The sequence below is a fragment of the Ustilaginoidea virens genome, chromosome 1, assembly GCF_000687475.1.
Source record: "Ustilaginoidea virens chromosome 1, complete sequence".
Classification (NCBI taxonomy): domain Eukaryota; kingdom Fungi; phylum Ascomycota; class Sordariomycetes; order Hypocreales; family Clavicipitaceae; genus Ustilaginoidea; species Ustilaginoidea virens.
The window spans coordinates 5425098-5451883 of NC_057316.1; the positions used below are offsets into that span (position 1 = coordinate 5425098).

Below are 26786 nucleotides of genomic sequence, written 5' to 3' on the forward strand. Positions count from 1 at the left end.
CGTCATCTGGACCCGGGTTATCACGCACCCATCCGCGAACCGCCCGTCTGCGAGGGAACGGCAAGCATGTCAGCTGTCAACCAACGCCCAACTCGTGACCAAGGTCCAAAGCCCTTTTGACAAGGAATACGACCTGGAAGCAGGGAAAAAAGGGGGCCGATTGCGTGCACGTTGTAGATGAGAGCATATGAACCCTAATTTTCTTGGCAGAGGTGCCACTGTTGTTGCTTTATGGGGCCGGAAACGACTTGCCGCAGGCTATTGAAGCTGACGAGAAGATGGGGCCAGCAGCACACTATCATCAGCGCGTGCTCGCTACCTTTTTACATTTGAGCCTGTAGCTCGACTTGGCGGCGTCCGCGGCACTTTGTTTTCTTCCCCATTGGGACGTGTCGTGTCGATGCCAAAACACACGATGGCCCTTTTCCCAGAAGGGGGAGAGGTTCTAAACTTGCAGAGCCAAAAAGAGGGACATTGCCAAGATCCCGACAACTCGGTTGCGAAGTGCATATGAGTCAAAAAGCAGGTGCCATGCCCCCTCAGGGGCCAATGTTCCAGACAGGCTGTCACTGTTTACGGTAAAGAGGAATGAGTGCTCAAGCCTACCGTGTAGCACCGGGGAGCGCCGCCTCTTCCTTGGCGGTCTCTATTGTCGACAAAGGGGAGATATCCATCTACCCATACCGATGCTCCGAATCAGCCTGATTTTTTCCTTCTTTCTTTTTCCTTCCCTTGTTCGTTTTCTTCTCCTTCTTCACGCCCCTGACCAGAAGAGGCGCGTCTCTGGACCCCTGCTCAGCTCAACTTTGTTCATGACATCACCGCCCGGCTGGTGGCTTTTCCGTCCGCGCCCAGGGTCGCAGATGCGGTCCCCTGGACTTCCACGGAAATAGATGCAACGGCGCAGGGCCATCCAACCCGCCAGGACGGTAAAGCCGGGGGCTCTGCCAGGCAGGTGGGCGGCGCAAGCAAGCAGAACCTCTCCTGATGACACCAGATCTCGATGCTGTGAAACCAGAACATCACCCCTCCCCTCCCCTTTCCCCCTTGGCCTCAATCAGAGCGGTCAAGTGGGTAAGATGCCCGGTCATATACCCAAGCAATTTGTCGCATGGTAGAATCATCCAAATGTCAACCCACTCACTACCACTCCACTACCACTACTCCATGCCCGCTCACCGTGGTTGCTTTGCCCTGGAAGTTGCTCGTGCCAGGCTAGGCTAGCAAAAACCTCCGACATTCTTCGGCCCATCGATCCGCCGCCCAATCCACGATGCACGACCAGAAATCCCCTGGCACGGGACCCAACCACGCCGTCCCACATGGCAAGGGGACCGTTTTCCCCAAGAAATTCAAGACAGGGAAATCTCCCGGAGGGCGCGGGAGGAAGAGGGAAAAGGAGAGGGTGGGGGGGGGGGGGGGGGGGGGGTGGACATCGTGAGTCGTGACCAACTGCCTCGTTTTGCAAAGCCAGGAATGCGAAATTACCTGCTGAGGGCCCGAGGGGCGGTCGAACATGGGACACCGACGGGGCAAGGAAAAGCCGCAAGGGGCCACGTCACCTCGCGATGCCGTGCGCGCGAGCAAGCATGGCGGCTTCCGTGCCGCAGCGAGTCGTGCGTGGATTGATGAAACCTTGTTTTGAGATGCCGGAGGAAAAAAAAAAAAAAAAAAAAAAAAACGCCCGTGTGACGGCCAGCAGCAAATTGACCTGACCACCTCGGCACGCCACTTTTGAGCTCTGCCCAGGCCGGGATGCCATGCCCAAGACAAAATAAAAATAAAATCAAGGTGGCATAGGGAACCGCGCGGCCGCGGCGCTCGCTTGGAAACTGGCCGTCGAAGCATCCGGCAGGAAGGGCATCGATCGACACGTCTCCCCATTCCGTTTTGCTCCCAAGCCCGCCCGCCCTGGGGGTTTGCTTCAGCACTTTGCTCGAACTCTACGGAGTACAAACGTGACAAACATGACCACCGGGCTTCCCAGACTCGCCTGAATATGTTCATGTCGTGTTCAACCCAAAAACACATCAGCTCCACAGATTCATCCGCCTTGTCCTTTTAAGCAATATAACCAAAAAAAAACAGGCCCGTTCGGTCGTGGCCCTCCGCTCTCCTCTTTCTAGTATAGTACATGGCCCCCCTCCCTGTTCCAGATATTCCGGTCCGTCGCGTACGTACCCTAGTCTTCCACACTTCGTTTGCTGCTTGGTATACACACGAGCCCCCAATGTCACGAAGAATATCGAGGAGAAGATCGCGGAATGCTGGGACTGCAGCAAAGGCGTGGCGGGACCTCTTCCAAGAATCAAGGCTCGAAACAACGCGAGGTTCACATCCGCCCCTTTCGCGAGACAAGCCCCCCCCCCCCCCCCCCCAAACGAACCCCCCCGTGGGAAAGCAGCTTCACGGCAGGAGGCCAAAGTCGACATGGTCTCGTCCGTCTCTTGAGAGCCTTCTTTGCGCTGCTGCTGGTCCGCAACCTGTCTGTGGTTGGGAACACCCAGCTGTCTACGGCAAGGTGTGTCGGTTGCATCTACAGCACGAGTGGCATCCCCCCAGCGGCATTCAGCTGGAGAGGCCCCCCGTCCCTTTCTCCCCTCGAATCCCTTCTTGCTTCATCAAGACTTCATGCCATCATGACTTCATGCCATCATGCCACCATGCCACCATGCCCCCCCCCCCGGTTTCGAGCGTTCACCAAGGCCTCGCCCTCTTTGTCCCCCTCTTCATTTCTGTGGCACCGGAGGAGGAGCCATTTTGGTGGACCCGGTGTCGACTCTCTTGCTGGCCGGCAGGCCTGGTACTTTGAAGCCGCCGTTGGTGGATGAACCGCCATTCACCTGGGTAAACATGCCACCCTTGAACCATCGATCCTCCTCTGCTTTTCGCTTCTTGCTCAGCTCTGCCTGTACTTTGGGGTCGACGAGCTCCAACCCTTGCACGGGCGTAAAGGCCAGCGACGAGGCGATGCCGGTGGCTGACCCGACCGTGCTGCCCACGCCAGACGCGCGCAGACCCTTTCCGCGGAGATCCATGCTGCCGGGCGTCTGGCCGAAGCCGCCGATGGAGGATGCCGCTCCGCCGACGGTACTGGCACCTCCCCAGCCCTTGTTCTTGGCGCTGAGCCTTGCTCGCGTGCGCTGGTCGATCTGGATGTTTCTTATCCTGCCGTCGTTTTGCTGCCCAACCATGCCCAAGCCAACCGTGTTGTCGCCCGTTCCGTAGCCCACCTCCTTCTCCTCCTTGCCAAACGCCATCCTGTTCTGGGCTTTGCGCAGCTCCGTCATGGCCACGGCTTCCTTTGCCTTTCGCGCCCGTCGACCTCCGCGCTTTCTCGACGGCTTGTCGCCAGGGACGGGCAGAGCTCGTAGCCCCTTGTTGGGTGGCGGCTCGGTGAGCTTTTCCAGCCGTTCCAGGCACTGCGACTTGAGCTGGTCCCCAGTTGTGCCGTCGGGGCTCGAGTGAATCCGGTCCACTCGGGCGGCGAGCACGAGCTTGGCGGCCGCAATCCTCATGGCTTGCTTCTTCAGGTCGTTGGGGATGCCTCGAATCATTTCCGAGTTGTAGAGATATCCCTGCTGCCGGACGCCGATGTTGGTCGCCAAGCCCGCCTGCCTCTTCTTGGACCCCCATGAGGGGATGTTGCACGCGGGCGTCTTTGACAAACCGGTCAAGCCGCCGGCTGCGTTGAGCAGCTGAGCGGCCGTCAAGGATCCGATGAGGGCTGTCAAGTTTGGCGCAAAGACGTTCATGCGCGACTGCACGTAGTCCGCCAGCGTCTGCTTTGCCTTGTGCAGCGCCACCATCATTGCGCATGCTTGGCGCACCCTGCTCAGCTCCTCGGCGCTCAGCTCGTGACCTTTGGACGTTGTTGCTTCCACCGTGACAATCATGAGGGAGGGCCCGTCCAGGACTGCTTTCAACCCCATGCTCATGGGATTGCTCGTCGACGTCTGGAGAGACTTTATGCTCTCAGAGTCCATCGGGCCGTTGCCAATGATGGACACCACTTTTGCGTATTCCAGCGGGGTTGTCACCAGTCGTTCCAGCTCGGGAAATCGCGTCGAGTAGTGATCGCGGATGAACTTGTGCACCAGCACCACCTCCCCATCAATCATGGTGGATAGGCTGTTCGACTGCGTCAGCAGGTGGTACTCTGGGTGGTCCTCAATGTTGCCAACGTTGATGGTTTGCGAAGGCGCTTGCGATCGGTAATGCGCAATTTTCTGTAGCGTTCGGTCCAAATAATGTCAGGGCTAGAATCTTCTTCCACAGCTGAATGTAAACGAGCCGTCTCTCTGAAACAATGAAATATCGACGTCGCTTTCGTGCGCGGGAGAGAGAGAGAGGGAGAAAAACAAATAATAAAAAAAAAAAAGAAGAAGATCGGGAGCACCAACCTCTAAAACTGGCTCCAGAGTTGCCATGAGGCTGGCCACACTGCGGACATCCTTGACCGCGCCAAGCTGCATCTTCTCTACCTTGGCCTTGGTCGCTTCGGCATCATCGATATCGGTCATGTCGTTTCCTTTCTCGTCGCCGTCTTCCTCGTCGTCCTTGTCGCCGTCGACATCCATGGCGTCGTCGTGTGCATGGGAATGATTCGCATCGTGCACAAGCCCATCATTGTCAATGTCCTCTGCTTCGTCCCCTGAGCTTCCGAAATCATTAAGTAGCTCATCGGCTACTGTAGACATGGCGGCGACGACTTTGTCAGGGTTGGGGGGAGCCAGGCAGAAGGGGTGTTTCTTTGAGTTTGGGGGATGACTTTTTTTTTTTTTTTTTTTTTTTTTCTTTTTTTTTTGCGAGGTCGAGGTTTGTTTGTCAAGAAAGGCTCGTCGAGGCTGACAATGATGTCGATGCCGGATGGTCCGTGCACCAGCCAACCTACCCCAGCCAACCAATCAATAGTCACGCTCCCAAGCTAAACCCAGGAACCAAATATTTCTCATCTTTGGAAAACTCGTCGGGTCATCCGTCTCATCCGTCTTTTCTGGCTTGCGGTTTGTTTCAAGGCCATCTCCCCCCCTCCCCTCCCTTTCCACTTAGACCATGGAGTCGTCGAGAGGACCCCCGCGGGTCAAGAACAAGGCCGCGGCGCCGGTTCAGATCAGTGCCGAACAACTGCTTCGCGAGGCGGTTGATCGCCAGGAAGTCGGCATCCAGGCTCCGACGCAAAAATTTTCCGACTTGGAGGAACTCCACGAGTATCAAGGGAGGAAGCGCCGCGAGTTCGAGGACTACGTGCGCCGGAACCGCGTCAACCTCAAAAACTGGACACAGTACGCTCAGTGGGAGTTGGAGCAGAAGGAGTTTGCGCGCGCGAGGTCCGTTTTCGAGCGCGCTCTCGACGTCCTCCCTCACAATGTCGTCCTATGGATCCGCTATATCGAGGCGGAGATGAAGTCGCGAAACATCAATCACGCCCGAAACCTGCTGGATCGCGCCGTCACCATACTACCACGCGTCGACAAGCTCTGGTACAAGTATGTGTACATGGAGGAAATGCTGGGCAACATCCCCGGCACCCGACAGGTGTTTGACCGGTGGATGCAGTGGCAACCCGACGAAGTGGCCTGGAGCGCCTACATCAAGCTGGAGAAGAGGTACGGCGAATATGACCGAGCCCGTGCCATCTTTCGAGACTTCACCATGGTCCACCCGGAACCTCGCAACTGGATCAAATGGGCCAAGTTTGAGGAGGAGCACGGCACCAGCGAGCTGGTGCGCGGCGTGTTTGGCGGCGCTGTTGAGGCCTTGGGCGACGACTTTGTCGACGAAAGGCTCTTCATCGCCTACGCCCGGTTCGAGTCCAAGTTGAAGGAGTACGAGCGCGCCCGGGCGATTTACAAGTATGCGCTGGACCGGCTGCCGAGGTCGAAATCGACGCTGCTGCACAAGGCCTACACCACGTTTGAGAAGCAGTTTGGCGACGAGGACGGGGTCGAGGACGTCGTCCTGTCCAAGCGAAGGGTGCATTACGAGGAACAGGTCAGGGCCAATGGCAAGAACTACGACGCGTGGTTTGACTATGCCGGATTGGAAGAGACGTCCAGAGACGCGGACCGGATCCGAGACGTGTACGAGAGAGCCATTGCCCAAGTGCCGCCTACCCACGAGAAGCGACACTGGCGACGGTACATTTACCTGTGGATATTCTACGCCATCTGGGAGGAGCTGGAGGGCCAGGACGTTGAGCGCACGCGGCAGATATACGCCACGTGCCTGAAGCTGATACCTCACGACAAGTTCACCTTTGGCAAGATTTGGCTCCTGGCGGCCCAGTTCGAGCTTCGCCAAGGCCAGCTCACGGCCGCGCGGAAGCTGCTGGGGCGGGCCATGGGCATGTGCCCCAAGGACAACATCTTCAACGGCTACATCGAGCTGGAGCGCAAGCTTTTCGAGTTTGTGCGGTGCCGCACGCTGTACGAGAAGCACATTGAATACAACCCGGCCAACTGCCAGACGTGGATCAGGTTCGCCGAGCTGGAGCGCGGGCTGGACGATCTGGACCGGACCCGGGCCATCTTTGAGCTGGCCGTGAGCCAGGAGCAGCTAGACATGCCGGAGCTCCTGTGGAAGGCGTACATTGACTTTGAGGAGGAGGAAGGCGAGTACGAGCGGACGCGGGAGCTGTACAAGCGCCTGCTGGAGAAGACGGACCACGTCAAGGTGTGGATCAGCTACGCCCACTTTGAGGTCAACATCCCCGAGGACGACGAGGACGAGCAGGAGGAGCAGCCGCTCAGCGAGGCGGCCAAGGCCCGCGCCCGCAGGGTGTTTGAGCTCGCCCACAAGAGCATGCGCGACAAGCAGCTCAAGGACGAGCGGGCGTCGCTGCTCAACGCCTGGCTGTCGTTTGAGAAGGAGCACGGCTCGGCCGAGGACGTTGACAAGGTGCAGAAGCAGATGCCGAGGCGGACCAAGAAGAGGAGGAGGTTGGACGACGACACGTTTGAGGAGTACTTTGACTACGTCTTCCCGGCGGACGACCAGCAGGCCCGGAACATGACGAACCTCATGGCCATGGCGCAGCAGTGGAAGCAGACGGGCGATTTGGCGGGCTCATAGGGGTTGTTGTGTGTATGTATGTATGTATGTGTGTGTGTGTATGTATGTATATGAAGCGCAGCTGCTAGCACATGACCATGATTTTCCACACTGCCATTTCCCGTGGGGGTGAGGTTGGCGCAGAGGATGCTCGTGCTCGAGACTTTTACAGCACGCAACAACCTTCCTCCGAACTTCCGAAGCGGACGCAGCGCAGCGTGTGCGCACAAACCCTAGCGCACGCACAAGCAGCGTGCCCCGCCAAGCACGAGTCCGCTCCTTCCTATATAGCCCCAAAAAGGGCAGCAGTACCCCAACAAAGGCGGGCCGTGTAGCTCAATGGCAGAGCGTCTGACTACGATGAGTTATTATTACCCAATATCCTTATCTACGTAATCAGAAGGTCGCAGGTTCGACCCCTGTCTCGGTCATTCTTTTTCACCTTTTTTCCACCCTTTTTCCACCCTTCTTCTCTTTTAATTCATCCCATATATTTATTTATTGATTTATCATTCATCATTCATCATTATCATCATCATAATCATCTTTTATTTTCTTTTTTCCATCGCAAGTACTGAAAAATCAAATCTCGTGCTTGGTAGCTTGCCAGAAACCGGAATCCGCCCTTTGTCAATAAAGCAGTCCGTCTGTCTACTAGGAGGTTTTTTTTTTCGCTGCGGTGCTAGCTGGCTGGCTTTGGCTACGTCATGACGCTCGTAGCCGGCTGATTCCTCGACAGGCAACTTGGTTCGTACGAGGCCGGACGGAATGTCTCGCCACCCACCATGTTGAGCATGGCCACAGGTCGCCCGCCACTCGCGTATCGTTTGTCACTCTGGATGACATTCCCGAGAACAGCAGTCGAGCGGGAAAAAAAAAGAAAAAGAAAAAGAAAAAGAAAAGGAAAAAAAGAGCCCCCCAAGTCCCAATTGCTGCACATCCGCCGCGCGTGCTCGCTCCACTCACATTCTCTCGTTTGCCAACTTTGTTACCGAGTGGTTCTCACATCCTGTTTTTGCTTCGATTTTACCCCTTCTCCCCCCGGTCGCCATGCCGCCCGACCAAGCAAAGCAAAAATCGCCCTTTCCCCCCAAATCTGCCAAAGTTCTCTATCCCTCTGGCGTCTTGCTACACCATGTCGTTTTGCACCCATGCCCAAGACGCCAGGCCAGCCAGGGCCCTTTGCTCCCAAACAACGACATCGGTGCCTTGGTCTCGGCTGCCATTGCCATGCCATGCCATGCCGTGCCATCCTCTACGGGTAGGGATGGGGTTTCGCTGGTGAAACACCGGGGGCTGGTTGGGCTGCCCTCTAGTAGCGGCGATCTAGTACAGAAAAACCATGGTTATTAGTCTTTGCTTTTGACGCGCAAGGAAAACAAAAGTAGATTCTGGGCGAGCGTGGAGCAAGTAGACAGGCGAAAGACCAGAAGCCATGCCGGAAAGATCCGTAGTGTCGGCCGGCCGGGCGCCAGCCAGCAGCTTTTGCCGGATACTCCGCCTCTCTCTTTCCCCCCTCCTCCCCCCCCCCCCCCCCCCAACAAAAAAAAAAAAAAAAAAAAAAACCAAGGATACCACGAAACAACAGCACCTGACAAGATGGCTGATGCTTGACTGCTGGCGCTCATCCTTCTCGGTTGTTGCTGTTGCGATGATCCAGACCATGGGGAGCGGTGCAGCCTCGTTCGTTGTATTGCCCTTTCCGCGCACACACAACACGACAGCGAACAAGTGACGCGGCTGTCGCTGTATATCCCTAGTTTGGTCTTCACCGCCTTTTTCTTTGTTTCTTCCTTTTTACCCCATTCATACTAAAGGAGAAAGAACAGTGACAGATGAAAATGGAGCAATAGATAGACGCCCTTGACATCGTCATCATCATCATCATCGGATTCAGATGCTTCTTCGGAAGAGCCAACCGCTTGGTCTCATCTCCTCCGCCAACGTATTGCATCCCCCCCCCTGATCATTTCGCCGTTCGCCCGTCCCTTTGGAGGTGTTGGCAAGGCTGCTTGCTCTCATCGGTCATGACCCATGGGGGGAGCTGGGAGGTTACTACAGCCGTACGGGTTGTCATCGCGGTACCAGGGCCCGTAGTGGACTCCGTCATGGTCACCACCGTCACGATGGCGAGACGGCGCCCAGCTGCTCGACCTCTGGTGTTGCCCGCCACCGGGCTGCTGGGATTTCCGGCGTCGTTGCTCTCGTTTCTCGTGGCGCTTGGCTCTTTCTTCCTGAAAGACATGGCACTCATGCGTCGTCTCCTTGACTTCCTTCATCTCCTCCAGGGCGCCCTTGATACCCAGGGCGGCGATGCCGACGGAAGCCGCGTCTTTTATCATGGCCGTGGTCTTGAGCTTCTTCGCCTCGGCAGCGCTGAGGCGTCCTTGCCTGACGGCCCTCTGGCGCGCGTTCCTCTTCTCCATGCTTTGGTAGATGCCATGTGCTGCGTGTATGGTCGCGACGGTGGCAAGACCCGCGGTGACGATTTGCTTACCTTTCATCTTCCTCGCCTTCCTTTTTTCCTCTTCCGAATCGCCGAGGTCGGACTCGGAGCCGTAGCCACGGCTGCTGCCGCCTCGCCGGCGCGGCGAATCTCGGCGGCCATCCCCGCGGTTCGAGCGCTCGTACTCATAGTCGGCTGCTCGGGCGCGGGAGCCCCCGGCGTAACGAGGGTCTTCGTCGTAGTCGTCAGAGTATCTTGGAGATGGACGGGGAGACGCGCGGTCGTCAAAGTCGTCTTGGTCACGGCGCCGGTGGTCGTTGGCGGCAGCAACGGTGCCGTCGGTGCCGCCGGTGCCGCCGATGCCGAGCTTGGCCAGGCCGCTGCGAGCCTTGTCGACAACGCTGCGGCTGCGTCTGCGTCTGTCCGGGTACTCGTCCCTGGAGTCGTAGCTTCGGCTCCCGCTGCTGGCACGGCTTCGGGAGCGCGGTCGGCGGTCGAGAGCGGCTTTGGCGCCCAGGGCGCCCAGGCCGGCCGTGGCCAAGGTGGCGAGACCGGAGCCGCCGCCGCCGCCGCCGCCGCCGCCGCCAGCGTGCGAGCGAGCCCGGGAGCGGGATCGGCTCCGGCCAGTCGCCCTGTCCTCCTCAATGTCCCTCTTGGAGCCGTTGATGAGCCGGTTTCCGACCAGGCCACCAATGACCGACTCGGCCAGGCCCAGTTTGCCGTGGTTTTCGCCTTGGGCGGCGTCGACGGTTGCTGCGCCGACGGCCGCGGTGAGGATGCGCTTCGCCTTCTCGCCCTTCCAACCGCCGGGCTCCTTGGCCACGCGGAAAGCCTCGGTGGCGCCGGCGAGGAGCGACGCCATGGCGGCCTTTTGGATCTTGTTGGCTGCCGCGCCCGCGGAGCGGGAGTGGGTGGAGCCGGCGCGGGATCTGGCGGGGCTTCCGCCGCGGCTTCGAACGTCGTCGGAGGGCCTGTCGCGGTGGCCGCCCCCGCCGGCCGTGAGCGTTTTGACGGCGGCCCCCAAGCCCGTGGCCGCCAGCGCGTTCTCCAAAAAGTTCCTGTGGCCCCTCTTGTTCCTGGGGTCGTCGTCGTCGTCGTCGTAGTCGTCGTTGTCGGAGTAGTGGTGGTAGTCGCTCAGGGGCTCGTCGCGACCACGGTGGAGGATGTAGTGAGCTGTCTGGTCCTTCTTGGCCTGTTGCTTGCTGTAGAACTCGGCACCCTGGTACCCGGCCAGGGCGCCGAATCCGGCCAAGGCAACAGAGGAGAGGGGGTTGCGCTGCACCTCTACGCCGTCCTGCTTTGCTTCGTACCGATCGTAGATTTCCTTGCCGCCGGCGAGAAGGGCGGCCCCGGCCACGGCAGCGAAGATTTTGTCCTGCTTTGTCATGCTCTTGCGCTTGTGCCGCCTCTCGTCTTCTTCGTAATAGTAGGGCCCGGCGCGGCGCGAGCCTCGGTCATGACGATGGCCGAGAGATGGCTCGTAGCGGGGATCGTGGCGGTAGTCGTAGCTCTCCCGGTAGTAGCGCTCATGGTCGGCGGAGCGGGCTCTACGAATGTTCCTCCCAGTTGGCGGGGGGAAGTCACGGCGAATCTCTTCAACAGAGAGGTCGCTGTCTTCTCGGGTGCGAGGAACCAGATCCCTGGAGTGAAGCGGCCGCGCATAGTCACGAGCGTCGAGATAGCGCGGGTCTCTGTCGTCTCGTCGGTCCTCTCGAACCTGTCGGCGGGGAGGATCCCGTGGGTAGGGATCGTAGCTGGCCATTCCGGGGGGGGGGGTTGTTGTTGTCTCTTTCTTACTTTTACTTTCTGTTTCTTTCAAAGAATCTGGCAAAGAGTGTCCGACAAAGCGGTTCGATTCGGCGCGAGATCAAGCTCCAAAGAGGGTTTGAAACGACCTTGGCCAAGGCGGGGTGGGGCGTGCAAAGATGGTGCAAAAGATGGTGAAAAAAAAAAAGAAACCACAGTTTTGTGGTTGGGCAAATCTTCAGGTCAGCGTTGCGAAAAGCACGACGTTGAGTCAACGGGTGGAAGCGGGTGGCGCAGGTGGGTAGGGGCGGAGGGGCGGAAGGGCGGAGAGGGGAGGAAGGAGGGTGGGGGGGGGGGGAAGGAAGGAGCATTGGGGGAAAGCGGGGGGGGGGGGGGGGGGGGGGCAGTGACGTCCTGGTTATGTCTTGTATTGTATATGTATGCATGTACGTACTTGTTGATGCCAGGCACGGCACGTCCACAACTACAGCCCAGCCCGTAGCAGCCGCCGCCCGGCTGGGGCCTTGCTCCAGGGATGGCGCCAGCAGGCATATGTGCACGCGTGGCCTGTTTGCCCTCGTGATGGGTGTCGGTGTCAATCAATCAGAGCAGGCAGCCAAGCCAAGCGGGCAGCCAAGCGGGCAGCCACGTTGTTGCACCGCCCCAACTCGTCAGCGTGGCAAAAAAGTCGTCGTCTCCGAGCTAGCTGTTGGGGGGCCGGGCCAGCAACATCATGTCGTCATCCACATACTACGGAGTACATACTACATACGTCCGTACTCCGTACAAATCATGCGCATACGCTCCCGCCAGGCCTCCGTTGCAGCCTCAAGTTGCAGCCTCAAGTCCCAGGCTCACACAAGTTGCGGCCAGCCGCCAGACTCAAATCCTCAAGTCCCCTTCCCCCCCCCCGTCCCCCACCCTGGCCTTCCAAGTTCCCAAGGTACGTATGTACGTACCTGCCGCGTACCGCGGAACGACTCTCTGCATTTCCTTTTCCTTTCTCCCTTCGGCGAAGCGGCCAAGGCCACGAGAAGAAAAGTTTCAGTCTGAACTTTTGCACTCTGCTGCCCTCGAACCGGTCAATGGGCCCCGACCCGACCCCCATCTGGGCAGGTCGCAACATGAGAATGAATTAAACCAGGGGTGCACAGCCTGCCCCGCTGATATCGTAACCAGCTTCTCTTCCGGGACAACCTCGATCGCCCACCAGGCTGCACGCAACGACAGCCTGCTGCCACCGATGCCCCAACTCCAAACCTTTCCTCATGGCGGATCTACCCACCGACATACCGTGCTCGGTGCTCGGGATGCTCGGTGCTCGGTGCTCGATGCTCGATGATGCCAGCTGCCCACCCTCCGCGCCGCCCACGAGTCTGGTCCTTCCTCGGCCTGCCTCTGCCTCGCTTCTGGCACCCATCCTTATTCCTGCATAGAACAAAAGTCTATCTAGGTTCGTTCGTTCTTTGCCGGGCCCACTCGCCGCGCAAGCTGCTAGCAAGCTGCTAACCCTGAAACAGAAGCCCTCCTCCTCCCTCCTCCTCCCTCCTCCTCCCTCCTCGTATTGATCCATCACCACCCCCTCCACCCCCCGCCGGGGGCCAGACTTGATATATCTTGCCAACCTCGTCCACCCGGCGCATCGCAAGCCCAGCCCTTTCCATACTAACCACCTCCTCCGAGCCCCGGCCATCTCATCTCCCGGCCCGATAATCGCAAAACCGCTGTCCTGGGCCGTCTCCTCCGGCGCCTGGTCCGATCCCCAAACACCATGAAGCACTCTCTTGGGCTCGTCGCCTTCGCCAGCTTGGCAATGGCCTCGGATCCCCTCCGTCGTGACTTGTACGCTTTGCGTTCCCCCTTCCGCGCCAAAGACGGTGCGGGGCGTGTTTTTTGTTTTTTTTTTTTTTTTAAAAAAAATTAAAAAAAAAAAACCAAAAAAAAAGAGGAAAAGAGGAAAAGAGGAAAAGAGGAAAAGAAAAACTGACATGCGCAGCTCCCGTCTGTACCCCATTCCGAGCCAGCCTCCCGAAATCGATGTCTCCGACACCCCCCGCCTGACCATCCTGCCCGTCTCCTTCACACCCACCCTCTCAGACACCGGCACCGCAACCGAAGCGCCCACCACCATGGGGAGCATCACCGGAAATAGTACCAGCACTGCTCCGGCAACCACGGCGACGCTCGCTACCGCCCAAACCACAAGGCAAGCTTGCTTCACCGACGACCTCTCTGTCATAGGCAACAGAACCCCCCTCCACCCCTCCTCCCCTCCTCCGGCTGACCACCTCGTCTGAAGCAGCGCACCTGCCACCACTCCCACCAATAGCTCAGCCCCGACCGCCTCGGCAACGTCCACTGCCACTCAGAGTCAAGTCCCCAATCCAGCTGCGGCACCCGCTATCCGAGGGACCTTCGCCGCTGCTGTTGTTGCCCTCGCTGGACTGGCTATCGCCATCTAGCATCCCTTTTTGTGCGCCGTAAGCGAAGAGCATCTCCATGGAAAGTCCGACAATAAACAAGCAAAGGCAAAAAAAAAAAAAAAAAAAAAAAAAAAAAAAAAAAAAAAAAAAGCAGGCAAGTGAAGAAGAGGGTAAAGGGAGGAGAGAGAGACAGTGAGACATATGAGACAGCCGGGATTATCGCTGTCCGAAATGCGTGCTGTGCTATGCAAATCATGTATGGAATCTCTCTGTTTTCCAGTTTGAGCATATTGCCCACAGTCAAGTCGTAGAGTAGGTTGCCCAAACTTCAAATTTCACATGCATAACAACCCTCACTGCAAAAGGCCCAGCGCCTCGTATCTCTCAACCCATCGAAACGTGGCAAATGGTGGATGGTGCCATACTCCCTGGCTTGAGTCTCTGATCGCCAGTCAAAACAATACATGCTTGCCGCCACTTCGATGAAGCCCGTCCCAGAGACCACGTCTGGGAGAAAATCAATCACATGCCTTTTCCATTGTAGTTTTGTTGCCGATGAATCCTATCGTACAATACAAGCAATGCCATGATAAACAACACCAATCCCGCGGTATCTAGTATCAAACCTGCTCTGCAAGGGAAAGAATTGTCTAGTGAATAAATAGAAAACCACAAATAGTTGCTCACCAGCAAGGGAAAATTTTCTGGCAGGACGAGAAGGAAGCCGACAAAGCCCAGCCCCCTCCCCCGGCTCTCTATCGTAGAAAGGGAAAAGGGAGAAAAAAAAAAAAAAAAAAGAGAACACAAAAGGTGAACAAGTAGATTCTAGATTCTTTGTGGTTTTCACGTTTTTTTTTTTTATTTTTTCATTCTTAAAAAGCAAAATTCCCTTCTCCCTTCTCCCATACTTTTGCCACAAAAACTACCTACCTAGGGAACCAGTAAGAAGGAAGAAAACCAGGGCAAAGGATAGTATGAGAAGGAGAGAAAAAAAAAAAAAAAAAAAAAAGCGCAACCATACGAAATGCATAGAATAAACTAGCCATAACTGCTGTTTGCTCACATGCCGTTGACCGTGGTTTGCAAAATGTAAAAAATGAAAAAGGAAATTTTCCACGTGCTTTTGTTGTATATGTGCCCGCTTCTGGCGCGTTTCTATTGCGCCGGTTGCTTCGTTTTTTTTCCTCCCTAAAACAACTGCGGAATGCACTTTACCGCTTTTGCTCCTAAACAGCCTTCGGATCGAGGCTCAACCTCCCAAATCATCCATTCATCGACTTATAAGGCGCATTGTAGGTATCTTGTCTGACCTAAACCATTAAATCGACGAATGGTACGCGACAGAACACCAGTCAGGAGTCAGGGAGCGTAATCAATGCTGCTGCTTTATCGAAACGTCCCGTCCACGGACGATGCCTGCCACATTGGCTGAATTTTCGAGACTCGAGAGTCCAAAGGTCTTCATTGTCCGCTGACGGGCAAAATCAATAGATTCCGTTCAACACCGATAAATCAAATTGCTTCCTTCGAATCAACAACCTCAAAAAACAATGCAAAGTGGAACGTCGGTCGGCAGGAACTGTGAAGACGAAATCGGTTCCCAGTTGCTCCAAAATAAAAGTGTTTGGTCAGGAACCAAGAAGGGACGTCCAGTCTTGCTCCATCGCCTCGGTCGCCATGCAAACGGTCCCAAAAAGACGGGAAAGACCACCTCTTGATTCAAATTTGAATAGATACTTTTGCGCAAGTTGAATGTCTTGCCTCTCCAGCGACGACTAGCATTAGTAAAGAGTCGTTATCCGTCGCATTCTTGGTTGGCTGGGAATGACGGAACCATAACTGCTAAACTCCTGACGGTTGAAAGGAAACAAGCGTATTGCGATGCTGCTCACTGGGTTACATGCAAGACCGAGACATGGGCAAAAGGGAATGAAATATCGCAGCGAATAAAGAAACAACAAGGGAAAAAAAAAAGAAAAAAAAAAGAAAAGTATCCTGACATCAGATGTTTTCCCTTGTTCAGATGATCAAGAACGGATGAGATGTTTGTTTGTTTCGTCGAGCCGGCAATCGCAAATGGAAACGACACCATGGCAAGCCGGTTCACTGTCGGTCATACAGCTTGAGTAACAGCCTCCCGAAACAGCAAGGCTCAGCATCGAATATTTGCCTGCGTCTGCCATCAAGACATGCGCCTCCCATGGTTTTTGAGCTTCCGGTCCAGAAAGTCGTCCCCTGCTCCCCCCCCCACAACCACCATTGATTCACCCCTACAAAATGACTGCCGTCGAGACTCTGCCTTTCGACCTTTCCAACGGCTACTCAGCGTGGATCCCATTGGTCAAGCCTGCGCCATTTGTCTTCTCCACGGCGTGATTTTGAGTGGCATTAAAGTCCTGTCCGCCCAATGCAGCCGACCTCGAGGGAGAAAAATCCGGAACGTTGGCTGATAGCTGCGTGCTACCGTGGTTGACGGCGCTACCATTGACATAGCCGTTCACATGCTGGACAGACTGCAGACTTTCCACAAATTGGTGAAATTGGCCATCGCTTTGCGGGGGAAAGCCCAATTGGGGAGAAATGGCGAACGGCAGTGGAATGCTGCCGTTGAACTGAGGGCCAAAGTTGAAAGGACGATTCTTGAACGTCAGATGAGACGGCCCATTGTTGCGAGCAAAGTCATCCCGGTCTTCCATGGGTAGGACGAAATTCTGCCACCCATGTCTGCGACGCAGGCGCTCAATCTCGTCTTCGCCGACCACAAAGTCGATTTCAGCGGACCCCTCGCAGACAGCTCGAATCATTGCCATGTCCTGGGTCAATTCCCTGATGCGCTTGAACGCAGCGATGAAGTGGAGATTGACGAAGCCTTGAGAATCCATACGCTTGCGCAAGTACATGTCTTTGCACAAGTTCTCGATCGAAAAGTAGTACTCTATCTGGTTTTTTAAAACAGGCAGAACCATGTTATCCCAAAATTGCGGCGGCTGTTGGAAGGGAACAGCGGGCATCGGGTGCATCGGAAACTCGTAAGAGCCGAGAGCAGCTTGGATAGGTGGCATGCGAGTAGCGCCGTTCGGCAACGACATGCGGTGGAAATTAGTACCAGCACCGTTGCGACCTCGCCCACCTCTTTGTGAGGTGGGAATGAACCCTTGACCGTGAGCCCCTTGTCGTGGTGGTGGGCTGTAAGGGCCTTGAGGCCTCCCTGGCACAGAACCGTTATGAGCGTAATTAAGGGGGCCATTGTGTTGGTGAGCATGAGTGTTGATGGGGTGGTGGGCACCACGGCCTCTGTATCCCCCCCGCCCCCTCTCGCTTCGACCTTCAGATCGAGCATTGTTTGTGTGTGGTTGCTGGTGGAAGAGAAAATGGCATTTGTTAGTTCGGTGTAAAGGTCAGATCAAACCATATGAACATGTCGCAAAGGGGAGGAAGATGGGGACAGGGTCGCTCACAGATGGGTGTGTCGCTACGGTGTCCTTGCTCTTGTCACTGCCAGTCTGGAATGGGGTCCTTTTCTGTTCCCTGGCGGCGTTGTTTACATCCATCGAAGTCCGTTTAGGTGCAGGAGGGAGATCAGTGGTTTTGCTGGAATTGGCATTGCTTTCCTTCGCACGTTCCTTGGACTCACTAGGCTTGATGGCGTTGTTGGTACCGGCACCTGTGGTCGGCTTTTCGCTCGATTGTTGTGCGGGAGCAGACGGGGCGGCCCTGCTGGCGTTGGCACTGCGTGCACCACCGCGAGGTTTGGAGTTGCGCATTTGGGGGAGTTGGGTCTCGAAATTGACCGAAGGGACGTACTCGTACGTCACCCACTTTTCCTTTGTTCGCTTGCCCTGAGAGCCATCATCCTGGGCCTCCTTCTCTGGTGCGACAGCGGACTTGGCAGCTGCGGGCTTCTTCTGTTCCTCCTTGGTGGTGATTTCTGGCGTGGGCCACAAGGCAGCATCGTCAACCGAGGGAGGCAATACAGCCTTGCCATCCTTGTCAGCTAAACGTGAGCCACGGCTGCCATTCCGCTCTGGTCGCCCAGATTCGCCGGCCGCCTTGCGGCTCGGCTTGACGCCATTTGTAGGAATGTTCTCCTTTGCGGGAGATATCGGAGCGGGATCCTTGGTAGGTTTCTTCGCATCAGCTTCGTGGGCGGAAGTACCGTTGGACATGTCCTCGAGGGACGAAGGCTTGACTTTGGCCTGCTGTTCCTTCCGTTGATGCCAAATATTGACGGAAGGGATAGGCGCTTCGGACAGTTCCACTTTGGGGACTTCGAGTGCAATCTCTTTGACTTTGTCAGAGGCTGCGGCCTGATCATTTGACTGCTTGTCGGAGGAACCCTTGGACTTCTTGCTTTTGCGGGGCTTCCTCTCCTGGTCGTCGACGGACCGCGTCGTTGTGCTAGAAGACCTCGTCCCCTTTTCTGTTCGTCGCCAAGGGCGGTCTGTTCTTCCAGATTCATCGTCTCGCTTGATTTCGGAGCGTCTTTCATGGGCAACCTCGGAGCGCAGGTCGCTCTCGGAGCCGACGTTACTGACAACATCTTGTTTCTCCCCCACGGCATGAGGGCGCGTCTCGACTACATGTGAGCCTTGTGAGGAATCGACCGGATGTTCGGGAGCCGAAGCAGGGGGGGTTCCTTGAGGCTGAGATGCAGGGTTTGGACCAGAAGTTGGCGGGGACGTGCTCTGTCCCTTTGCTGCTTGCGCGTAAGAAAATGTCGAAGCAGCCGCCATCTCGTTGGAGCTGTGTTGAGCTGCAAAAAGAAAAAAAAAAAAAAAAAAAAAAAAAGTGTCAATATCGACCGTAGGGTGCCTGCCTGGCTGCAACACGAAGATTTCGTATTGTTTTGGGGGTTGTGCCCACACTCCCCAGCCGGGGTATAGCAAAAGTTGCCGTCGGCAGGGTGGCTTGAAGGAGAACCTGGTTTCGACCACAGGGCCACGCTTCCGTACAAGGTTTGAGAAAATGGCCGTTATGACAGGCTATATGCCCAGGAGGCCTGGGTCGTTTGAAGAGGGTCTTTTAGTATGCCAAGGCGTCGTTGATCGTCTGCCTCCTGGATAGAAAAAAAGGGTTGGGGTCTGATCGGAGAAACAAAGACCTCAGCAGTATGTTTTCTTCGTTTCTTGGAATCAGATTCGTCTCAGAGCCTCAGGCCGACGGGTTGGCGGCGAAAAAACGAGACAAGAGTGAAACAAGAAGACGGAGTGACCGGAGAAATCGAAGTGACTTTGAACACCAGCGTTTCTAACCGAAGTCGCGGGACAAAGGGTAGAGAGTAGACGAAGGGTGAAAATTACCACACGTCAGACCGGATTATCGCTATGATCCGATTGGGTTGAAAGCCGTGCGGAAAGGCCAGCGTCGTTGGCAAGCTGGTGTGTGCGAGAGGGGGAAGGGGCTGAGAAAAAAAAAAGGAAAAGAAAAGAAAAAAAAAAGAGAGCAAGAGGACAGCCCCGAGCGAAGAGGCAACACCAACACGCAGGACCGGTAGCTCGGTTTTGACAACACGGGGCAAACGAGGCAAATGAGGCAAAATCAGCGGCCGAACGAAGCGTTGCTTTGTCAGTAACACTATTTTGCGGCGTTGTTTGTGCCAGGAAAACGAGGGCTATACCGCTGCCCAAAAAGTCGAGGCGCCTTGGTCCGTGGGTTAAGAATGTGAGCGAGGAGGGAAAAAAAAAATTCGCGAAGATACCAAGTACCTTGGCGGGTTAAGAAATTTGTGGGCAGGAAGGGCAGGAAGGGCAGGAAGGGAAGGAGGTGGGCAGGAGGAAACAGGAGGAAACAACAAATCAACACCACTGGACGCAGCGGCGGCAGCGGCGGCAGCAGCAGCAGCAGCAGCAGCAGCAAGTAAGTACCTAGCCAACGTACAGCGACGGCGAGTGCTGAGGGGAGTCTGCGTTGGGATCAATAATGCGCTGTGCTGTGGTGTGGTAATGGGCTTTGGGGATGAAAAACCGCACGCACACAGAGGCACACACAGACGTACACAGCTGGCGCGCGCTCCAGACACTTGTTGGAGAGAGACACACCAGACCACCAGGGCGGCGGGCAGGGCAAAATGGTGTGGTGGGCGTGGTGGGTGTCGGAGGTTATTTTTTTTGCGTCTGGTGTGAGCAACAGAATTTTCTTCCTTTTTCTTCAGGCCCAGGTACTTCCAAAGTCGCTTCAATGCTCCAAGAGTCCAAGCTACGAGCCTTCCAGGAGTTCCAGGACCAGCAGCCCGCCAGCGAAGCTCCCTCCCCCCCCCCCCGGTTTGTGGCCCGGTTCCGTGGGGCTACTTGGGAGGTACATACGGTACGTCGTAACCTTGAGCGCCGAAGAGGGACCTGCCTCCTACCCTCTTGCGCAAGTTCTCCCAAGATTCCGCGTGCTTTAATAAATACCGCAACAACTGCTTTAGGCGCGGTGCGTTTCACTTATGCACGCTCTCCAAAACTCGATTCGTCTAGGCAACGAGGGGGCGGCAACTTACCTCCTAGGTACGGACTGGGACTGGAGCACGGAACATCGCATTGCCCGAGGTTAGGAAGGTAGGTACCGGTAGGTAGGTAGGTACCTAGATGCAGACGTGCAGTGCTGGAGCTTGAAGTTGAGAGGAGGGGGGGTCTTCCTGTCTCGCCCACTGAAGAAGGCTTGGCTTTTCGCTTTCGGCCACCTGCAGACTCCAGTCCAGATCCCGAAAGGTTTTGTGTATAGTAAGCTAGCACGGCCAGTGGACCAGACGAGACGTGATGGTACTGTAATGGGATTGGTGCTTTTTGAAGTTTGAACGAACACTGATCTGATTTCGGTTACATTCGCGCATGCCGCAAAATCTCGCGTCAAATCAAACCCCCCTTCCCCCTCCCCACCCGGGCGAAATGTTCAAGTCTCGGTCCTCAGTCCTCGGTCCCGTCTGGAGGAGACTGGAGCATCTGCCAACCAAAAAAACAAGTCTAGTTGCTTACGGCATCATCATCTGCACCCGCTCTTGGTTCCCTGGCAGCCAGCCACATGGGCCGGTGGCAAGACGGCGCTGCGGGTTTGGGAAAGTGACCAGACGGGGGCAGTCAAAGAGCGTTTTCCGGTGGATGCCGTGAGTTGGAATGTGACTGGTACAGTACATTAGGCTCAATTGTCCGAGTGTCTGTCTACTCTGTAGTGCCATTTGCGTCTTCTCTTTGCTCGGAAGAGTCCGGAGTCCGGGCCATGGGAACGACACGACGTACTAAAGCACACGAGAAAATCTGGGCACCTTTCAGCAAAGCCCAGGCCCGAGTAGGAGTAATGCATATGGGGTGCTACGGACGTGGTCCGTATTGGTGAAGCAAATGAAGCAAGTGAAGCAAAGCAAATGAAGCAACCCCCAACCCCCAACCCCCAACCCCCAACCCCCAAACCCCCCTCCTCGACCTGGCGCACAAAATGCGCGACTCAAAACCACGCAAACACACAGTGTGGGCGGCGGCCGTCAGCGTATCCGAGAAGCCGTACTATGTGATGTCGTTGTGAAGTATCAAGTCGTTGCCAGAAACCTTGAATCGCCGTGTCCGTCGTTGCGGGGCGTCATGGAAGCACGCACGAGAGGCCAGGCCGCTTCGGCCTGAACTTTGAAGCCTCTGGAATCTAGGGGCTGATGAACATTTGACGTCTGGCGGATGACTCCAATGTTGCTTTGCCGATGCCGACTGGTTGGAGCTTCGTATCCGCCTGTGCACCAGCAACATCTGAAAACCTGCTAGCTTGCCATGTTTCCATCTCCTCTGCGAAGTCTGGTGAGTTGTTCCGTCTTATTTTGTGTTGGGGGGCTAGAACTGCGTCAGCGACTCGGCGAGCTACCTGCCGAATCATTCATCTTCATTGCCTCCAGTCTGTCTCCAACGTCTCCAACCAGATCAGACACAGACACCAGACGCCTTTTATTCCAGCTTTTCTTTTCTTCTGACTTGGTGCGCCTGCAGGTGAGTGGGGCAAAACGAGTTTGAGAAAAAAAAAAAAAAAACACTTTGAACCGAGGAAATAACCAGAGCACATGTCCCTCATCACCACCACGGTCCGCAAGGGACCAAGACTCCAGCCAGCAGCAGGAGAGAGGGAAAGTTTGGACTGTGACTTGGACTGGACGACTTGGACTGCCTAAAGCCCGGTGACAAGGGACCGTGGTGAATTTGAAGGACAAGTCGGGCTGGTACCTTGAAGGACAGAGGCCCCCAAAGCTACATGCATTCCGTCTGGTAACAAAAAGTTCTGCGGCTCCGCTCAGTACATGCCCAGGTACCTAACCCAAGGTCGTACCTCCTAAGCTTGGCATAATCAATCTGTTAGACTCGGGCGGTAATTTTCCCGTCCCGCGTTCCGAAGGAATCAAGCTGAAAATCGTCCATGCTGCTGCAGGTGTGCTTTGCGGCGTCCGCCACTGTCGGCGAGCCCTCAAGCGGCGCAGCGTGCATCACGGATGTTGGGAACTTTGGGTGCTGCATGCGGTGCGTTGATAGTTGTTATGCTGGTATTAGCCAGAGACTCGTCAGTCGGGGAGTCGGGGCATGCCTGGCCTCCACGCTCTGTTGCACCTGCCGAGTTGGTGAACTTGGGCACCTACCTCCTCCTATCCAGGAGGCAGGAGCCTGCCTTCAGGGCCTGGTAATTACCTACCTCCTAGGTACCTATGTACTTCAATTACCGCTCAGTAGGTACCTACCTCCTACCTTGGTTACTACATAGTGCCAGGCCAACCAAACTCGTCGTTTGGAATTTGTTTGTCGACTTGTCCGTATTCACCCGTTTGTTCGGATGCCGAAATGAACTGATGCCCTCGATTCCGCATCATCCTCCACAGCATCACTCGATAGCAGTTGTTGCAGATACATAATCAAAGGCAATCCTGGCCGATACCTCTTCCTCTGCTACTTCTCCGCGGCAACCCCCCATGTGATGCGCCCCCCCCCCCCCCCCAAAACGGCTTGCCAGCGGCGGTTTTATCTCTTGTCTGACTCGTGTCGGAACTTCGAAAGGTTGAAGAGCGCCATGGGGTAGCATCAGTTCCTAGCTTGAGCGCCCTTGGCGGGTTTGCCGCCCGTTGTGCCGCGTACTCGAGCGGCTTCCCTCCATCCATCCATCCATCCATCCGGACGTGGCCCGCTGACGTCCTGCATTTGCATTGTCTTTGCGGCATGGCATGTCTGCCGCGCTGGAAGCAAGTCTACAGAACTATCTACGCCGCAAAGCGCCCAAACCTGCGGATCAATACGTCCTCAGGGCCATTTCCGGAGCATCGCGACACCCAATACAGCCTCGTTCTGCATCATTATTTAGTCTTTTTCGTGTTGCCATGGCCACCCAAGGCCCAAGCCATGGGACGCAGCGTTTCTGTGCCGTGCAGTGAGCAGTGAGTCGTGAGTCGTGAGTCGTCAAACTTTCTTCTCACGGTTCTGCCTTTGTCCCCTTCAAGCCCCGCCGTGTTGCACGTAGACTGACCTCCACAGCCTTGCCATTCCGTCTGTCCTTGGCTCCAGAACGTTGCAACCTCACCTTCCGGCCATCTACATCCTTCCTGGCAGTCCAGTCCAACACACCAGCCCGTGCGGGGAAGCCAGCCAACTTGCGAGCCCCAGCAGATGAAAGCCGCGGCCGAGAAGTGATTGGCATCATGAACCATGCCCGACCTGTCACTGCAGACGCCGCCACCATCTGCCATCTACTCCATCCACTTCATCTACATTAGTACAGAGTACGGCGAGCATCTCCTCCCACTCAGTCGGTGCATCAAAGCCGGAATTACCAGACCAGGGTTTCTTTTCCCACGCGCATGACCAAAGGCATCCCTAGAGTCCAACTTGGAAGAGTAATGACGAATAAACCCAAATGAAGGGTGAATACAATGGAACCCCCCCCCCCCCCCCACCCCCGGCGACGCAGTGCCCAAGCATGTCGCAACCCCTTCGTCACCTTGAACACCCTGCATCTCGTCAGGTCCATCACCACGCACGCGCCTTACTTTGCTCCTCGGCACGGCACTTGCCCACCGAGCCGTTCGCCCCTTTCTGCCGCTTCTCCATGCAGGGGGATGCGTCGCTACTACTACTCCAGTGTCTGGAATCCAGATAGCCCTAGGCATTTCAAGCTTACATCCAGGCGTCGCCAAATCGAGTCGGGCGGTGTCATGATCTCTTAGCGTTCTTAGCGTAATCCTCACAACTCACGCGAGTGCCAGTAGCTCGTCACGCCGACCTTCTGAAGTAGATCAGATGACGGGTCTTGGTCTCACCGAGAACCATGCCATCAAGCCACTGGTCCTTTGGCATTCTCTCTCTCTCTCTCTCAAAAAAAAAGGAAAAAAAAATTGTAAAGTGATGAAAAAAAAGGAGGGGAGTTGTGATGAGATAGGTTGGTTACATGCGTGAGGCTGGATTACCCATATGGCTTGACGGGTAACTTTCACGTAAAAACTTGCGCTAGTCTGCAATCGGGCTGCAAAACGGTCATTGCAACGGCGCATGGCATTTGCTCTGTTCCTCCCATCTTTCCAGTCGGTAATTTTGGCTCTAGCTTTTTTCGACGCACCCACCGTTTAACTCTGAGCATCTGACCCGTCCGTCGTCTTACACCTATTGCTTCTTTCTCCATCCAGCACAACCCTCCCTCGACTCTGATGATCAACATGTTATCCCCAGATCATAGAGGCCCGGTTTACCCCGACATCCACGAGGTTGCTTGTCTTGCACCAAACGTTGCAGCCAAACGAAGACCGCTCGATCCCATGGGAAAGTAACTGACTAGATACCAAACAAGGCACGCCAGCTGTACGAGGGATGACAAAAGGGTCAGGATTGTACTATGCAGCTACAAGGACGTCAGCCAGCCATGCTGCATTTGCGTTGCTGCGAAATGAGAGAGGGAGCCCGGTCAAAGCTTTTGGTCAGAGCCAAGTTGCCCAACGCACCTTGAGAGCAAAGACTAGCGTCATGGCTATTGACCCGAAGTAGGCCGCAGTAAACGGTAATCTAGGTGTAGAAAGGAGATGATGTACGTAGTTCATGGGGCCCATGACTGCCGCAAATGAGCCTAGGAAGAGAAGGGACCCAAAGGACCAGCTGTTATTTTCCATCAAGACACGTTAGCTAAGCCGAGGCCAGATGTAAGAGATTCGGGCAGATTTCCCGCCGCCTTTCTTCTTAAAAGACAAGAAGAAGAAAAGGCAGTGTTGCGATCACGGACTCTCGGATCAGCAGCAGGGAGGCGGAACGGACCGCTGCAGGACCTGTTCACTTCAAGCACCATGACCAACATCCGTGTCGCCCGATTCACCCGACGGCCCGTGACTGTCGAGACTCTGTCGAGGCCAGTGCCGGACAGGGTGGGGAGGGGGGTAGAAGGAGGGGGAGGGGGGGGGGGCAACTTATTCAAAGCCGCCATCATGACCATTGCCCTTGCAGAGCGGGAACTCGAGGGGTTGACACGGGAAGAAAAGAGCCATGAGACATGTACCACTTACAGAATCACAAACTTGCGAGGTTTCCAGGATAACACCGGGAAGAGGGTAAAGCATATGACAAAACAGGCGAGTGCGGCCAAGTTGCAAGCTCCAAAGACCAGCAGCCTATCCCACCTACTAACTGTGAGGCAAGTTAGCCTTGTCCTACACGAGGCGCAACATCTCGTCACATGCAAAATCCGGGCGCGCGTGAAAAGGGGGTGCAATGCACACGGTCCGTTGCAGGGGGGGGAGGGTAGAGGGGAGGGTAGAGGGGAGGGTAGAACGTCATTTTCAGTCTGCACATCATATTGCCAGACCAAGAGAGAGAAGAGGGTTGCGCGTGCGTGCGTGCGTGAGTTCGTGCTTGTGTGTAGTGACTCACGGACAAACCAGCCCTCTTCCTCCTCTCTCCGACTCGGAGCCGGAAGAGGGGCACCAGGGCCAGTTCCAGCCTCTGCAATAGGAAGGCGCACGTAACCGCGGTCTTGAAATGGGTTTAAGTTTCTGATGGATGCCAAGAGGCCCGTGTCGGGAGCTGTGCTAACCGGTTCATCCTGTCGCCGGCTCCAACCTAGCGAGCTTAGAGAATCGCGAAACGACACTGATGTCATGGCGAGCACGAACGTCCAGTGCCGAAAGAGAGGGTGGAAAGTGGAAACGGAGGTAAGAAAAGCAACGAATGGCGAGTTTGAGTTTGGCGACGGAAAATATCCGTTCGATAGTGATAGCTTTGCGGTGAATGTCCGGAGTGACGACGCTGTGGCAAAGCAAGGACAAGCACCGCAATCGAAATGTGCGGGGGTGGCGGCCGGCAGAACAAGTTTCAAAGCGTTTCGTGCATCAACTCCACTGGAGAGTTAACTCCACTGGGGAGGGAGCCTTGGTCAGTCGTGTCAGTCGTAGTCTTGGTATAAGAAGCGACTGATATCAGTGATGCCTCAAGACAGTAACATGTGGTTGCCCCCCCAAAAAAAAGGGGAAAAAAAAGAAAAAAAAAAAAGAAAAAAGGAGACGTATGCTCCAGATACAGGGAGAGAGCAAGATAGCAGCATCCTTGCAGGCGTGCTTGGACTCACTCACCGCACTGCTTGGAAATGGCGCCGGGCGAAGGTTGCGAAGCAAGTCCGCGGGTGCCGCTCGACAAATCAGATGGAACAGGTTGTTGCGGGAGCAAAGGGGAGGGTGTGAGCGACGAAGCGTCAAAGGGAAGAGGAGGGAGGGGGGGGGTACGTGGGAGTCTGGCTGAGCGGTCGAGAGTCTGATAATGGACAAAAAGACGGAAATCCCATGGGCTAGTGAGTGCAGGAAAGGAGAAAGGTCGATGGGGCGGGAGTGAGTTTCGTTCGGTATGTGTAGAGTGCGGAGGAGATTGACAAGACGTCAAGTCAAGTCAAGATACCAGTGCGGTTGCAACAGGTTTGTCGGGGGGGGGTGTGGGATGGCAATCGATACGTGCAGGGCTAGGCCACATGATTGGCAGGCCGGGGGGCGGGGGGGGAGGGGGTGGAGGGTTGGATCAGTAGCGGCTATGGATGGCTGGCTGGCTGTTGGTCCAGGGCTCTTGGCGTGCCCGTGCCTTCTGCCTTCAATGCTTCCCCTGCTATGCTAGCCTTGCAGTGCAGCCAGCACCGCGGCAGCTGCAGCAACGCACGGCCGG

General features: G+C 55.9%; 8 protein-coding genes across 8 annotated transcripts; 3 read left to right on the forward strand and 5 right to left on the reverse strand.

Moving 5' to 3' along the window:
* Nucleotides 1-2729: 2729 nt before the first annotated feature.
* Nucleotides 2730-4700, reverse strand: UV8b_01246 (uncharacterized protein; the record flags this gene model as incomplete). Its single annotated transcript, XM_043138744.1, has 2 exons — nucleotides 2730-4229; nucleotides 4404-4700. 2 exons carry the CDS (start codon nucleotides 4698-4700, stop codon nucleotides 2730-2732), a joined length of 1797 nt encoding a protein of 598 aa, XP_042994678.1.
* A 355-nt stretch (nucleotides 4701-5055) lies between these two features.
* On the forward strand, nucleotides 5056-7074 carry UV8b_01247 (uncharacterized protein; the record flags this gene model as incomplete). Its single annotated transcript, XM_043138745.1, has 1 exon — nucleotides 5056-7074. The coding sequence occupies one exon, from the start codon at nucleotides 5056-5058 to the stop codon at nucleotides 7072-7074; it is 2019 nt and encodes a 672-aa protein (XP_042994679.1).
* Nucleotides 7075-9071: 1997 nt separating this feature from the next.
* UV8b_01248 (uncharacterized protein) lies at nucleotides 9072-11261 on the reverse strand (the record flags this gene model as incomplete). The annotated part of the gene is made up of 1 exon (XM_043138746.1): nucleotides 9072-11261. One exon carries the CDS (start codon nucleotides 11259-11261, stop codon nucleotides 9072-9074), a length of 2190 nt encoding a protein of 729 aa, XP_042994680.1.
* Nucleotides 11262-11978: 717 nt separating this feature from the next.
* On the forward strand, nucleotides 11979-12587 carry UV8b_01249 (uncharacterized protein; the record flags this gene model as incomplete). Its single annotated transcript, XM_043138747.1, has 1 exon — nucleotides 11979-12587. One exon carries the CDS (start codon nucleotides 11979-11981, stop codon nucleotides 12585-12587), a length of 609 nt encoding a protein of 202 aa, XP_042994681.1.
* Nucleotides 12588-13016: 429 nt separating this feature from the next.
* Nucleotides 13017-13707, forward strand: UV8b_01250 (uncharacterized protein; the record flags this gene model as incomplete). Its single annotated transcript, XM_043138748.1, has 3 exons — nucleotides 13017-13087; nucleotides 13242-13451; nucleotides 13548-13707. The coding sequence occupies 3 exons, from the start codon at nucleotides 13017-13019 to the stop codon at nucleotides 13705-13707; spliced, it is 441 nt and encodes a 146-aa protein (XP_042994682.1).
* A 2279-nt stretch (nucleotides 13708-15986) lies between these two features.
* Nucleotides 15987-18401, reverse strand: UV8b_01251 (uncharacterized protein; the record flags this gene model as incomplete). Its single annotated transcript, XM_043138749.1, has 2 exons — nucleotides 15987-17024; nucleotides 17127-18401. 2 exons carry the CDS (start codon nucleotides 18399-18401, stop codon nucleotides 15987-15989), a joined length of 2313 nt encoding a protein of 770 aa, XP_042994683.1.
* A 2748-nt stretch (nucleotides 18402-21149) lies between these two features.
* Nucleotides 21150-21517, reverse strand: UV8b_01252 (uncharacterized protein; the record flags this gene model as incomplete). The annotated part of the gene is made up of 2 exons (XM_043138750.1): nucleotides 21150-21445; nucleotides 21496-21517. 2 exons carry the CDS (start codon nucleotides 21515-21517, stop codon nucleotides 21150-21152), a joined length of 318 nt encoding a protein of 105 aa, XP_042994684.1.
* Nucleotides 21518-24342: 2825 nt separating this feature from the next.
* Nucleotides 24343-25740, reverse strand: UV8b_01253 (uncharacterized protein; the record flags this gene model as incomplete). The annotated part of the gene is made up of 4 exons (XM_043138751.1): nucleotides 24343-24495; nucleotides 24596-24746; nucleotides 25148-25268; nucleotides 25512-25740. 4 exons carry the CDS (start codon nucleotides 25738-25740, stop codon nucleotides 24343-24345), a joined length of 654 nt encoding a protein of 217 aa, XP_042994685.1.
* Nucleotides 25741-26786: the final 1046 nt, after the last annotated feature.